This window comes from Zeus faber (genome assembly GCF_960531495.2).
Source record: "Zeus faber genome assembly, chromosome: 1".
Classification (NCBI taxonomy): Eukaryota; Metazoa; Chordata; class Actinopteri; order Zeiformes; family Zeidae; genus Zeus; species Zeus faber.
In genome coordinates this window covers 63,104,313-63,118,880 of record NC_137193.1, presented here as the reverse complement: position 1 = coordinate 63,118,880, position 14,568 = coordinate 63,104,313, and the positions used below count along the sequence as shown (strand labels likewise).

The following is a 14,568-nucleotide window of genomic DNA, read 5'->3' as shown; positions in this document are numbered from 1 at the left end:
TGACCCGGAAAATAAACTGAAAAGACAAGTCCATGCTCACAGTCTGTTCACAGATCTGGTAGCTCATGACTGTGCCATGCTACTGAGTTTTATAGCCAAAACGGTTTCTAACTTTGCAGACCAATGCCTATTCTAGCAATGTAAGGGATTGATTTGGGTTGCGAGGGGAATTCGATGCCAATTCTGCCATTGTTGTACTGTAAGTGCTACGAATTAAGGAAGAATGACCAACTCATGAGGAAGCCACAATCATTTTTACTGTACACGTGTGAGGAAAAAATACTACAATTAATCTCTTGGGTCACATCGATTGTGTTAATACCGTTGCTTTCCGCCGGAAGTTCATTCATTTGAGAATAGGAATGTGTGTGACCACTGTGCTCCCGCATTGGTCTTGTGATGAATTGCGCATGTCATATGCATTGGCTTTGTCATACTTTTGCGCTGTTTATGTATCCATTCACTAAACATTTTGGTTTTGTTATGTTGAAACTTAAGAATTCATTGCTTAAAATTGTCACAAAATTAAATTTTTTTGTACTTGAAATGATTCACCCTTTATTCCCCTTCAGAAATTATGCAGGAGATACTATATAAAAATAAATATATAAGTCTACTTTTAGCTAGCTATTCAACTATGCAGCCTATATTAAGAAATAGTCCTCTGGTTAAACCAGCTCAGGCAGGCGGCCAGGAAGAAGCATTCTGTGTGGGTTATGCATTCATGCTGCAAGTTTTTATTGATCTATATTGAAAACTGCCTACACATTCAATGTAAGCAGTGCAATCCAGTCATAAATTACAATCACAATTCAAGTTGTGAACTTTTCTCTTCTCTAGTGCAGTGTCTGGAAATGACCACGAAGCGGAAGCTGATTGGCCGGCTGGTGCCATGCCGCTGTTTCCGTGGGGAAGAGGAGGTAATCTCGGTGCTGGACTACTCGCACTGCAGCCTGCAGCAGGTACCCAAGGAGATCTTCAGCTTCGAGAGGACGCTGGAGGAGCTCTACCTGGATGCCAACCAGATTGAAGAACTTCCCAAGGTATCCATCCCCAGTATCAAATTCATACATAGCGTTTATCATAACGTAATTCTCAAACAAACCCAAACAAATGACTAGCAAAACTTTCAACAAAATCCCCCTTTAATTTTCTGATGGTGTTAACCCCTCCATCTGTTCTTCTATTTTCAAGAATGGTATCTATATACTTATTCAGCGAGCGTTGAGTGTCTTCAATGGTCTCCTAACTTTTAACATATTTTATAGAATAGAATTGAATACAAAGTTTTCCAGGCTGTTTTCTAAGACAACCCCCTCTTTAACAACATTAAAACCACAAAAAAATATACATTAATCCATTCATTATCTTACAATTCACTACATGTGCTTCACAAGTTGTTTAAGTCGCTAAGTTACTGTAATGTTTTCTTGTTTCAACGACTGAAGTCGTTTTCAGCGGTGGAAAGTACTTATCTGTATTTACAGTCTTTTGACTTTCAATCCATTACATTTAAAAGCAAATCTCTATACTTTTTACTCTTTGACATAGTCGTGTTACTTTAGTTAAAAAAAAATCTGATGTATATTTATGTTTATACTGTATATATCAAAATCAAGCCAAAGCAAAAGAAACCAATCCACTGAACCAATAAGATTGCATAGTACCTCCAACTTTTGAACCAGAGCACGTAGGCTGCATAGTTGGAGCTGGCAGCAAAATTGATCTTTTGGATGTTGCTGAGATAGAGAGTCGGGGAACTGTTGAGACTTTAACTTTAGAGGACCCTGGGATCAGCAATTGTGTGCCATCTGGGTCACATAAGGTAAAAGATTTAAAAACAGGACTGTATATAAAAGCAGATTTAGAATTGCTCATCAATTGTTCTTTTGGTCCATATCACACCACCTATACTTATACTATTTTTTATCAATTTTTAATCAGGATATGCATGAGCACTTATACTGTATGCAGAAAAAAGTTACAGTCAGGATACTTTATGCCATATTATAGGCGCAAGGCACCGGACTTTTAATTACTTTTTATTTGAATCCTTTTACAGTAAGTTTAATAGCAAGTTTTTTTACTCACGCAGAAATAGTTATGTGGTGGTACTTTCACTTTTACTAGTCATTTGTTTCCGAATAAGTCAACTGCCCGATACGCACGGAGGACACTTTTTCTATCACTGGCACATTTACAGAAATGTTTATTCCTGTACACCCCAGGAATTATAAAATGTACAGTTCTATCGTCCAATAACGGAAAACCAAGATCTGAATATCCAATTACAAAATAATATCCATTCAAGCAATATACATATTTTCAATCATACTATTTACAGTATGACTGAAAACCCATTGAGAAGACAATGCAGGAATAACACACTAACACTAACTGTATGATAATGCACATGCAGTATTAACATTTATCATATGTAATAATAGGGGTATTATGAATGTTTGTCTTATTTTCTCAAATCATCTGTATATGGGATTACTTGGACTTTAAGAAAGATGTGAATTGTATATAGTTGTCATGGAAAAGGGATGGGACTATTCTTTCATGTTCCTGGAACGGAATGCCCAGAAGTGGATTTGTAAAACAACAGCGGTTTATGCACCTGCTCAAGGTTTGAAGTGCTGCTGGCCCAAGCCATAGGTGCCTTTTTATCTCATAGATTATAAACTAGGCGTAGCTTGCAGAGCTGTTTAAGCAGCCAATCCCACTTGCCCTACCTGCTTTGCTACCTGCTTGCTTTGCTGCGTTGCTGTGCTCCCTCCACCTCCCGTGCATCCACCTGCTGGGCTCTTCTCTTCTATCCAATGAGGGGATTCAAGCTCATCACTCCTATATTAGTAGAGCCCAGGCATCAACTTCAAACAATGATAAATAAATAAAAATCTAATAAAGACTATTTCTGTCAGAAATATTGTTTTTGTCTTCATCTTTCAACACACTCACACTTCTTCAACACATTTTCATTTCCTTTCGAAGTGAACAAATTTGTGTAATGCGGTCAGGTGTGGCAATAATTATTGGCACTCGTTAATCTACAATCTACGATCATTTCTATGTTTGAGGAGCTGTGTAAAAAGGATTGCACAGCCCTCAAGATGCTTTTGGGAAATAAGGCCCAGTCAAGTCATCCGTTCCCCAGGTGATTTCCTCTACTATAACATCTCATCTCATTTAACATCATGTTCATCTTTTTCTCCTTATTCAACAGTTTCACCTTCAATGTTTTCATGTTTTTTCTTAAGTTTGTCACGACAACAATGGTAGATAGCAAGTAGGCTTTTAAGGGAGACTCCTCAGATTACTACAGCACAATGAATTACAAATTGCTAATAACCACTGAGGGCAGGTTCATTGCATTTTGATAGCATTCAAAGAGATCAATATGAGATTATACTCATTTATTTATATGATATATATATATATATATATATATATTATTATACAGTATATAAATATATACTGTATAATATAAATGATGGAATTTATATAATTTTTGACATATTAATCTCGTTATTTCATTTGACTGGGGAAATTGAGGCAGCGTCTTTACATGGTGTTATCTGAAAAATAATCATTTGCCATGGTTATATGAAGTTTACATTTTAAAAAGTTTTAAATTTTGAAATTAAAAAGCAGATGTAATCCACAACATACAAAGCACATTGAGCTTATATTTGGCACAACGGAGCCATAACCCCTACCGTGAATTTGTGAAGTGAAAGGTATTTTTATGTAATAAAACACCCAGCCAAACTTCCTTTGGCCTCTTTGGCTACCTCTCCCCTAATAAGTCACTCAGCGTTTCCCCAGTGGGAGTCTCCTGATTAGGGTCCTTTCTGTGTGGAGTTTGCATGTTCTCCCCATGCTCACATGGGGTTTCCTCCTTGTAACATCAGAAAGGACCCCCACCAAAAACATGCAGAACATCGTCGTCTGACCAGCGATGGACATTTGTACCTGGTCCCCGGGCACGTCACTGTATGCTGCCCACTGCTTCTGGCTGCCCCCCGGAGGAAGGACAAGCCAGGATGGGTCAAAAGCAGAGATCTCATTTCACCGGCCACCATTTGAAGCATGTGTGTGTGTGTGTGTTGGTCACCGTCACTGCATGAGTGCATGTGTTGTGCATGTGTCGTGTGTGTGCCGTATAACAAATAAATATTCTTCTTAAATATTACTTTATTGTTTATAGACCAGCAGTACCCAGGCCATAAGTAATGGTCTGCACTTAGCAGCAGGCCAAAAAATGTACAGTTCTTAATTTTTGTAAAATTTTCGGTACAATTTAGAGTTTGTTTGTTTATTTAAATAATATTTATTGTTCAACTGCACTTTAGAAGTACAAATGTGTACAGTCGGTACTGTACCTGATGTTTGTAATTATTTATTGTTCAAAGAACTAAGAGTAAGTCCTTCAAGTTACAAGGTTAAAGTGATCAAGTTGGCAATGGCATTATCTGACTTATTTCCTGTGTAGAAATACAGTAGATTCTACAGTCTGTTCAAAAATAGACATTCATGAAACACTGACTGCCTGAATCTATCATAATATACTCACAGTACTGGCCTGCTGGCAACCAACCTTTTACATGCTCGTAAAATATATATTTTGGGTGTTACAGTAGCCTAGAGTATCATCCATCCATATAAGTGGCGGTATCAAGGGCGGTGTGTTGGCATGTGTGTCGATGGGGGGTTGGGGGAGTGGCATGGGCATTAGACCATGTGGTGGAGGGACACGCCGGCTAGGTCGGAGAACATGTCCCCATCACGCACGGTGCTTGTTTTGTTCGGAAACTGAGTAAAAAGTCCAGGACCATTTTTTAGTCCCAGTCCATCCCTGCAGTATTATATACTCTTGGTAACTGAGATCTCCTCTGACCACCTCTGCTTCACTATTACTACATCACCAGACTTCTCTTAAAGTCAAGTAAAGTCAAATATTATCAACATTAAAACCACCCCACCTCAAACATTGACTCATTGAGGGCCGGACAGCTCAAATACCACTCTTGAGTTACTAAGGTAGCAGCTAATTATGCGATTGGTGAAAGGGTGTGCCACACGTGCCTCTACAGTAGCCACGCGACAGATTGGTTGAGATATCAATAGCAAGGAATCTAATGTTGCCTGTTGTGATGGTTAAGGGAAGTTCCTGGGTTACAGATTTTCAGTCCCACTGAGTGGTAAGACTGTGTGTTTGGGTAAATTTATTGAATAGTCTGAGATGGCTGAAAATGTAGATATACGATTTAGCCATCCAGTTATTTACGGTTCCGTAAATGAAACAACAAAATGTTGTCTGCATATAAACTGATTTCGTGAACAGAGTTTCCTATTTGTATGCCAATGATATACAGTATATTGTACAATACAAAGCTGAAACCCAGGCTAGTTGCTGTCTTTATGGAAGGGCATAATGTTGTGCCAATCCTAAAAGACTCTGGGACTCTGAGATATCTGTGCCCTGGTTTTAAATGACAAGGATGTTGAATGGCTGGTCTAAAAATAAATGTTATAAATGAACACTTTGTGGTTTGGTTTTCTTGAGTGGAAACCCTCCTTCCATCCGCACGTGCCTGCACGCATATCACCGACCAAGACACAAGGCTGTTAGTCAGATGGCTCATCTACAGACTTTCTGTATGTGTGATGTGTGTATGTGTGTGTGTGTGTGTGCGCGCGCGCGCGCGCGTGTGTGTGTGTGTCTAAGGATAGTAATTGAGTGGGTGTCATGTGGAATGGCTTAAGCCACTGGCAAGGCCATGCCCTTTACTGCACCATGCAACACACGCTCACATGACCCACACACACAAAACAAAACACACATCAAGAGAAATACACACACACACACACACACACACACACACACACACACACACACACACACACACACACATTCAGTTGTTTTGCTCTTGTCTAGGCCTCTGGTCCACTCTGCTCCCTTTCCAATGGTTTCTAATGGTTTCTGAAACCAAAGAGATGAGAGAGCCCATGTTATTAAATTCAGCACCAAAGGGTTCCATGGTCTTTATTATCATCTTTTACACCTTTTCAATACCCTTTTTTGTTAAAGAAAGATTCTTTTTTTTTTTTTTTTTAACCTCTGCTGACTGCAGGATTGCAACGCAGGGTATTTTTATGCCATTGCATCCAATAAACAGTTAATCTGCAAGTGGAGTCAAAATCTTCAACCTGCAATACCACTCTTTATTAATCATCAAGAACTGCTTGCAATAACTCTGTCCTGTGGACGACTTGTGGGATGACAAGAGCACAGCTTTTTTGTTATACAAGACTGCCACCAATCCCCCTCTTTGAAGAACGATCATACCATATTTTGATCTATGACGACTAATCATCATTACTTCTCCAAGACAGGGAGGGAGAATCACCATAAACAGATAAACATAGAGACAAACACCAATAAAAACAATACTGTATGTACTTGACAACACCATAGAAACATGGTTTGACATTACATTTCACTGCATATATGTATGAAAGTACTGTATGTATATATACGTATGTGACGATTAAACCTCTTGAATCTTGAAACATCAGACCACAACATGTATTTAACAAAAAATGATTAAATAGAAATGGCAACAGCTATTCCGTGTTGCTATGCATGTGGCACGTGGTTGTGATAGCTATGGCAGTAAAGGAGAGAAAGCGAGAAGGATGTATTCAGGAGGGTGTTCAGGGGCGTGTTTCGAGGCAGATGCTGGTAGTGAATGCGTGCGTGCGTGCGTGATGTGTCCACCGTTGAATGGACGGGAGACCATGGAGACCTTGCAACCACCCACGGGTCCACAGCCGTATAGACACCCCACGACCTCAAGAAAGCTCCGCGCACAATACATCGCAGCCATAGAAGACCCCCCATCCCACAGAAAAGCCGGGAGCCTGCAGAGCAAAAAAAAAACCCTGACCCGGATGTGCTCAAACCAGCCCTAGTGAGCACAAAGTGACCCTGCACTCCTGAGGTGCGCACATACAACCAACTTCCATATGCCGGCATGAGATGCACTGGCAAGCACAGAACCTGAGCCGGGAGCGCCAGGCCCAGAGCTGTGCCTTGTCCGGCCCACAGCTCTGCGCCCACTGATGTGGCAACGCCGCAAAAGGATAGTTGCCGTTGCCTTTTATGCCTAATTTTGGGCACATACAATTTCCCCCCAGACTTTTTTGTTTTACATTACATCTGGAACTTCAATGCACGTCGCAACTATTGGAGAATTCTCACTATGTGGTCGGTGAGGTTAACCTGTTCGCTATTGTCCTATATAAAACATGTGAAACATCATTCAAAGAATTAATCATCTGCATTTTTCTCTCACACATCATGCTGGAAAAGGGGCGAAAATAGTGTGTCTATTACATTAAGCAGATGCTTTTATCCAAAGCGACTTACAATTATTCAAACACCGACGGATGCAGCCATCAGGAGCCAAGTGTCTTGCTCAAGGACACTACAGCATGCTAGCAGGAGGAGCCTGGGATCGAACCAGCAACCTTTAGATTACTAAACGACCAGCTCTCCCTCCTGAGCTACCGTCCCCACCCCGTGTCTACCCGGGTGTCATGTCTCCATCAGAGCTGGAGCCCATAAATATCTGTCACTACTGCAGTCATTCGTACGAGGAATGAATGCCGATTGTAACCTTTCCCACCAAAGACAAAAGCAAGATGTTGGCGGGTGTTAGCGGGGTTTTTTTCCAGTGGAAAAAGGGCATTATAGTGTGTTTTTCAGTCAGCAATGCAAAGCAATGTTACTCTTGCTCTTGTGGAACGCACATCACAACCACAGAGGCTTAGTGGATGAACTATTGAGGCACTATGCTCCAACTTGTCGGTTTCAGGTGGACTGCTTACCTGTTGCATTTTGCATGGTCTCTAATCACTAATTTGTTCTGGTTAATCAAAAAGCAGAGTTTTACAAACAAAGATCTGTTCAGGCGCAATTGCTGTTAGCATTTTACAATCAATTAATGTGTTTACATTTTCAACTTTTACGGAATATTTCTGTAACGACACTATGAATGAAAGCCAGTGTTGCAGAGTATGGATAGCGTTGTTGGATCTTGGCGGCTAAAACTGAATCTACGCAAGTTGTTAATATCCAAAAATAATGTTTGTGTACTCTTTGCGAACACTATATAAAATATGTTTTAAACTTTCTTTCATTCATTGACAATTGTTGATTTAACTGAGTGCTGTCCGATGTTGTACTGGAGAAGACACTGGGGGGGAGACAGGGCTCCCGCATTTTCTGTGACATTTCTCTGACAGTGACCCAAAATCCGAACACATGCACTAGGTTAGGCCGGTGGACAATGGTAAACGTAAAAGTCCACTGTTAGTCTGAGCTCTTGTTGGATTCGGTGTAAAAGGCGGCTTGACAATTTTTGTTTGATTCTGGTGCTGCCTAGACAAGGCCTGTGTACCTTTAAGTCACACACAATGCAGTAGTTAAACGGTCTGAAATACATTTTCTATTCAGGTACTTTTCAGTCACATTCAAACTCATAATACAACACCGGTATTTCTTCATCAATTGTTCTTTCATTCTTTTATTCATATATTTATTTATCCCGATTCTCCTCTCTCTCATTATTCTCTTAGCAACTATTCAACTGCCAGGCCCTGAAAAAGCTGAGCATGCCTGATAACGACCTATCCAACCTGCCCACCACCATCGCCAGCCTGGTCAACCTCAAAGAGTTGGACATCAGTAAAAATGGTACGGGCCATTGACTCACTGCACACGTCACCAGATCCTGCTTTTGGCGAAAGATACTTATTGACGAGGCCACCTGCACTTGTCACCAGCATGTACCATTAATCAGCAACATTGGACAATCAGTAAAATCAGAATATCAGAATAAAGGCCATTGAAGAAAGCCACAGAAAGAAACTACACCCAACACGAAACTGGCGTACTGATATTGATCAACGTTTGCAAACCCCTACACCTATTTCATGGTCAACGTCAATTTGGGGAATAAGCAAAATCGAATATTACAGATTGTACCTTTAAGTTATGCGGAAACTCGTCCCCTGCATTGAGTCTGATCGTGCTTATTTAGGTCGCTTTCACATATGCACTGTTTATTCAGTTTGAATCAAACTCTGGTGCAATTACCCCCTTGGTGTGGTTCATTTTTGCAGGTGTGAACGCAGCAATCAGACTCGGGTGTGGACCTAAACAACCGGTTCGAGACTGTGTGTGGAGATGGTCGGACTGGTTCCAAGCGAACCTTAGACTTGTAGAGCTAACAGTCAAGGCAAAGTCCATATAGAAAGGCCCCCAGTGGGCCATGAAGCTAGGATCTTCCTGCTGCAAAGCAAGAGAGAAAACCACTCTGCCACCAGGCCTCCGTCTCATGTAAAATGGTTGCGCAGCAGGACCCTAACATGCTAAAATAAACAGTACTGTAGACCGTGCTGGTAAAAAAGTCTGTACAATGGCTGTTTCTGTTAGGCTCACTGACTCAGACCAGAGTTGAACCCAAGAGCACGATGCAGGAGAAAGTTCACAAAGCATTAGAACAAACAGACCAGGGTCAGGAAAGCCAGGATATCCGTCAGCGAGAGAATCAGAATCTGTAAGACAGGCAGAGGATCAAAAACCGGGGAATCAACAATGTATTAGCAGGATCACTAGACGGTACGCTGCCGCGCTCAGCCTTAACAAAAAACAATCTGGCACAGAACAGAAGAGGTGGACCAGTATAAGTGCTGGGTGACTGATGAGGAGATGAGCTGCAGGTGATGGGAAGAGCGGGAAACCTAGGTGACGTTGAGCAAAGGGGAGTGGCCGGATCTGAAATGACTGGAGAGTTACTGACAGGCTAAAGGCAAAACTAGATCAACTTAAATGAGTAGACCCAAGAATGCTGGATCTCAGTGAGGGTTCATGACAGTTTCTCTGATATGACTCTTGTCTCCTTTTATTTGTCCTTCACACACAGGTATCCAGGAGTTCCCAGACAATATCAAATGTTGTAAAGGTCTGTCCGTGGTGGAGGCCAGCGTCAACCCCATTGCAAAGTAAGACACAGTTTATTAGCCACCCACCTGGCTGGACCTTGCCTCGAAGCTCCCACAGGGATACAGTGACTTACATTATCTATGTATGCACCACACTCCAAAATGTCCTATTCGGTATGATCAGCAATGAGATCGGCAAGAAGAATTGACATCTGAGGTGTCTGCGCATGCACGCGTGTGTGTACATGCTTACGATGAGTCATGTCTAAGCTAACATCAGCTCGATGCTCCATCAGTGGTTGCCATGGGAACATTAACCCGTTAACCTTTGTCTTTCTCTTTCTTTTTTTCATTTTATTCACAAAGTGGTTGTTCAAGGACACAAAAGTTTCTCGCTATCTGCTCCCCTGCTCTCTCTCTCTCTCTCTCTCTCTCTCTCTCTCTCTCTCTCTCTCTCTCTCTCTCTCTCTCTCTCTCTCTCTCTCTCTTTTTCTCCAGACTCCCAGATGGGTTCACCCAGCTACTGAATCTGACCCAGCTCTTTTTAAACGATGCCTTCCTGGAGTATTTGCCTGCTAATTTTGGCAGGTAAAGTCAAATGCATTTCTGTTTACAAGTTATTATTCCCTTTCTGTGTGTGTGTGTGTGTGTGTGTGTGTGTGTGTGTGTGTGTGTGTGTGTGTGTGTGTGTGTGTGTGTGTGTGTGTGTGTGTGTGTGTGTGTGTGTGTGTGTGTGTGTGTGTGTGTGAGTGTGTGTGTGTGTGTGTGAGTGTGATAACTGGTGACATTGATTGTCATGTTTTTCCATCATCTCGTATGTCCATGAAGTTTTTCAGTGTAGGCCCTTTTTGACAGGCGTTGCCACAATCAACAAGATGGATACATGATATTGACTTTTTTCAATAGCTGGAAGTTTCCATGCTCATTCCAGCCAATACCTTTTACACTGTGACTGAGATACATGCAGACGCTGATGTCTAAAAACAGATCAGAACGCCACAAGTGCATTAGCTTTAGATGAACTCTTCATTAATAGATGATTTCTGTTCTGTAATCGGTAAATTATTGACGCGTAGAGCGTTCCGAAAGCAAACTCCAAATGTTGTGTCGTTGTGTTTGAATGCCAGAAAACCCCAGGAAACCAGAAAACTGGAAACTCATGTTTGAAAAATGGCGAACCTATCTGTTGTGCCCTTATTTTGTGTCTCTCCATTAACAAGTTGCATTTGGGTATAATTTTGACATAGCACCATACTGATAAAACTATTTATGAGTAATTACTATTGATTACTATTATCGTAATGTTTTCGATTTACGATGATTGTGTTTTTTGTCCATCTGTCCGACCTTCAGACTCTCCAAACTACGGATCCTGGAGCTGAGAGAGAACCATTTGAAAACCATGCCAAAGTAAGTGTGTGTGTGTGTGTGTGTGTGTGAGCAAATATTTTTCCTGTGGTTCTTCTGTCTATATGGATGTATAAGTAATGAAATAATCAACAAATAATTGAAATTGAATTTCAATAATTTATCGCTTTGAATGATGGATTGGGCTATATTTTCTCATATATTGCACTTTACAGCTTCACCAGACAGAATGTGAATCCCTGTTTTTTTTTCTCCGTAAAAAGAGAATGAGAGGTGACGTTTAAGGCCTGTTATAGATATGACCGTAAATATTGGAAGATTAGTTGTAGCGCAGTGGCGACGATTAAAAATACATTTCCTGAAACGGACAAAGGTCATGCTGAATATATACTGGAAATTGACTCTAACGTCCCAAAAAAACATGATAAATCCCAAAATCGTTTTTTATCTATCTATCTTCTTCTCTCCCCTCTCCTCTCAGGTCCATCCACAGACTGTCCCAGCTGGAGCGCTTGGATCTGGGTAGCAATGAATTTTCGGAAATGGTGAGACTGACTCATGGGACACAAATCTTTTGATTCAGTTCACGAAAAAGATTAGTTCACTGATTCGTTCACAGATTTTCAATGATTCTTACGTTCGTGAACGACTCATTCTTACAGTGGATTTGTTCAGTTCTCTCTGCAGCCAGAGTCTGTGCAGGAACTCTGCTGGCATATTACGATGTTAAAACAAGTTTGACACTTCACTTTGTTGCCCCCACCACAAAATCAATTATGGTCTGGGTATAGGCTACATATAATTTAAGAAATACAATTGGCCATTGTTTAATTAGTTTGTGCCTGACTAGATGTACTGCAGCACATGAGACTTTTAACTATGGTGACAAGACGTTTGTCCTGGACTGTCCCGGTTTCGAGCTGATAGCCCGAAACAGATAAAGCCCAAGGCTTTATCTGTAGCCTGCTTCGGTAGTCACTCAAAAAGGGTGTACTATATATATATATATATATATATATATATATATATATATATATATATATATATACATATATAGTAGACCTTTCGGAAATGGTGAGACTGACTCATTGGACACAAATCTTTTGATTCAGTTCACGAAAAAGATCAGTTCACTGATTCGTTCACAGATTTTCAAGGATTCTTACGTTCGTGAACGATTCATTCTTACAGTGGATTTGTTCAGTTCTCTCTGCAGCCAGAGTCTGTGCAGGAACTCTGCTGGCATATTACGATGTTAAAACAAGTTTGACACTTCACTTTGTTGCCCCCACCACAAAATCAATTATGGTCTGGGTATAAAAGGGTGTACTATATATATATATATATATATATATATATATATAGTTATACATATATAGTACACCTTTTTTGAGTGACTACCAAAGCAGGCTACAGATAAAGTCTTGGGCTGCACTTGTTGTTTGCACTTGGCCGATCATTGTGTCACCTAACAGGTCTGGGAGCCCCCAGACCTAACCCATACATATGCAAACCAGTTGACGAAAATCTCCACATTCTAATGGAGGAATCAACCCCTTTTTCACTGAGGGATGAAAATTCCCATCTGGCCAATGGCCCCCCTCTCTGTAGAGGGGGAATCAAATATGTGACCCACCGCAGATTTTAGTCTAAACTCTTACTTTTGGTGCAATTTCACTTTTTATTTTTTCCACGTTAATTGAAAGTGGCTAATTAGAGCTCCAAAACAAGGTGTCACTAGTGCGAATCAAACAAATATTTTTAAAGCTATGGCTTGTTAATGTGCGGCAAGGTGCAGCAAACTGTTTTTCTGAGATAATCACCGTCAAAGTTTCTGAAGGCTCTGTGTCTTGTTTACGGAAGGGATGTCAGCTTTTTTTATTCGTGTGTTATGCCTCCTACACAACAATGACTCCAGGTGTGTTTAAAACACATAAGATTTAAAGGTTTGCTTTATCAAAATGGTTTCACATTGTGACTTTACATCAATGAAATATGGAGGAATGATCTTCACCTGGAGGGTCACTTTAAGGGAAACCGATCAGCATTGTTCAGTGCTGTTCAGCGTCTCTGTAAGTGAACTGTGTTTCCTTCCTGTAATCTAACAGGAATATTAAACTCCACTGTTTGACATTTATCTAGTATTTATAAATCAAACTCGGCTTTATAAATATGTTGAGAGATTAAAAAATACCCACAAAGGAACACAAATTTTGAAAAGTCAAGGTTTCCTTCGAGAAGAGTTTTTTAAACTTATTTGGCAGCTTGTGGCAATTTTAGAAATGCGCGACAATGTGGGTTTTGCTGCAGTGGGTCAGATATTCAGTTTATTATCATACATGACTTCTTAATAATTCTGAATAATACATAATTAATACTTGGCGATTTATTTAATAGTTGGAAACTAATCCGTGAAGTAAACCATGGAGTTTAAACTGTGTCAATAGTAAAACAGTATTTAGTATTCAGAAGGATCCATCCACTGTTTTGTCTCTTTCGTTTGTTAAATTGTTATTATATCCCTGGTGTTGATTTTATTATATTGACTTTTATTTATTGAGTTTTTTATATTTCAAATATATTTTTGGAATTTGGAAAATCAATCTGGGGGGGGGGGGGGCTGATGGGGACTGTCTTACCCGGGAGAGAGGCTCAAATGCAGAAATTTGTTGTGACATGTTCACAATGATTTAAGTAAAATAAAATTTGATAGTACGAAGACCCTCATTTTGAAAACCCAGAGGGCCAAAGACTAGAGCCTATTTAATCCACAGCCATCTTGGCCACTTTAAAAAGAAGGAAAATGCTCTTTTACATCATTCTACCACTAATTACTTTAATATATCAAGTATTACATTGCATACCTGTTTTTGGTCTTACCTCTTAGATTCAGAGATCAAGATTCAAGAGGTTATTTGTCACATACACATAGTAGTAGCACATTGCAGTGTTTATCTTACAACACTGCCTATCTTTCCATTCAGTGTGACACTGTATTGCTGTGGCACACTAACTATTTAAGATGTCCACTTATCACGTTGACTCACTGTCATTATTCTCTGTATTTTAATTTGTCTTTTAGGTAAATACTTTTATATTATTAATATGACACTACTCCTTTTCATTTAATATTTTTTAGATACTGTTTGAAATACTATTTTAAATACACTTCTAAATTTCAGT

At 40.1% G+C, this 14,568-nt stretch overlaps 1 protein-coding gene across 1 annotated transcript in view; it reads left to right on the top strand.

Moving 5' to 3' along the window:
* Positions 1-848: 848 nt before the first annotated feature.
* lrrc7 (leucine rich repeat containing 7) overlaps positions 849-14,568 on the top strand; it is a gene marked incomplete at its 3' end in the record, with an annotated part of 81,560 nt that continues 67,840 nt past the window's right edge. The window contains exons 1-6 of the mRNA XM_080016680.1: positions 849-1,043; positions 8,650-8,767; positions 9,999-10,077; positions 10,516-10,605; positions 11,371-11,427; positions 11,867-11,930. Coding sequence (XP_079872806.1) covers positions 855-1,043; positions 8,650-8,767; positions 9,999-10,077; positions 10,516-10,605; positions 11,371-11,427; positions 11,867-11,930 — 597 coding nt within the window. The 5' untranslated portion in view covers positions 849-854. The remainder of the gene's footprint in view (positions 1,044-8,649; positions 8,768-9,998; positions 10,078-10,515; positions 10,606-11,370; positions 11,428-11,866; positions 11,931-14,568) is intronic.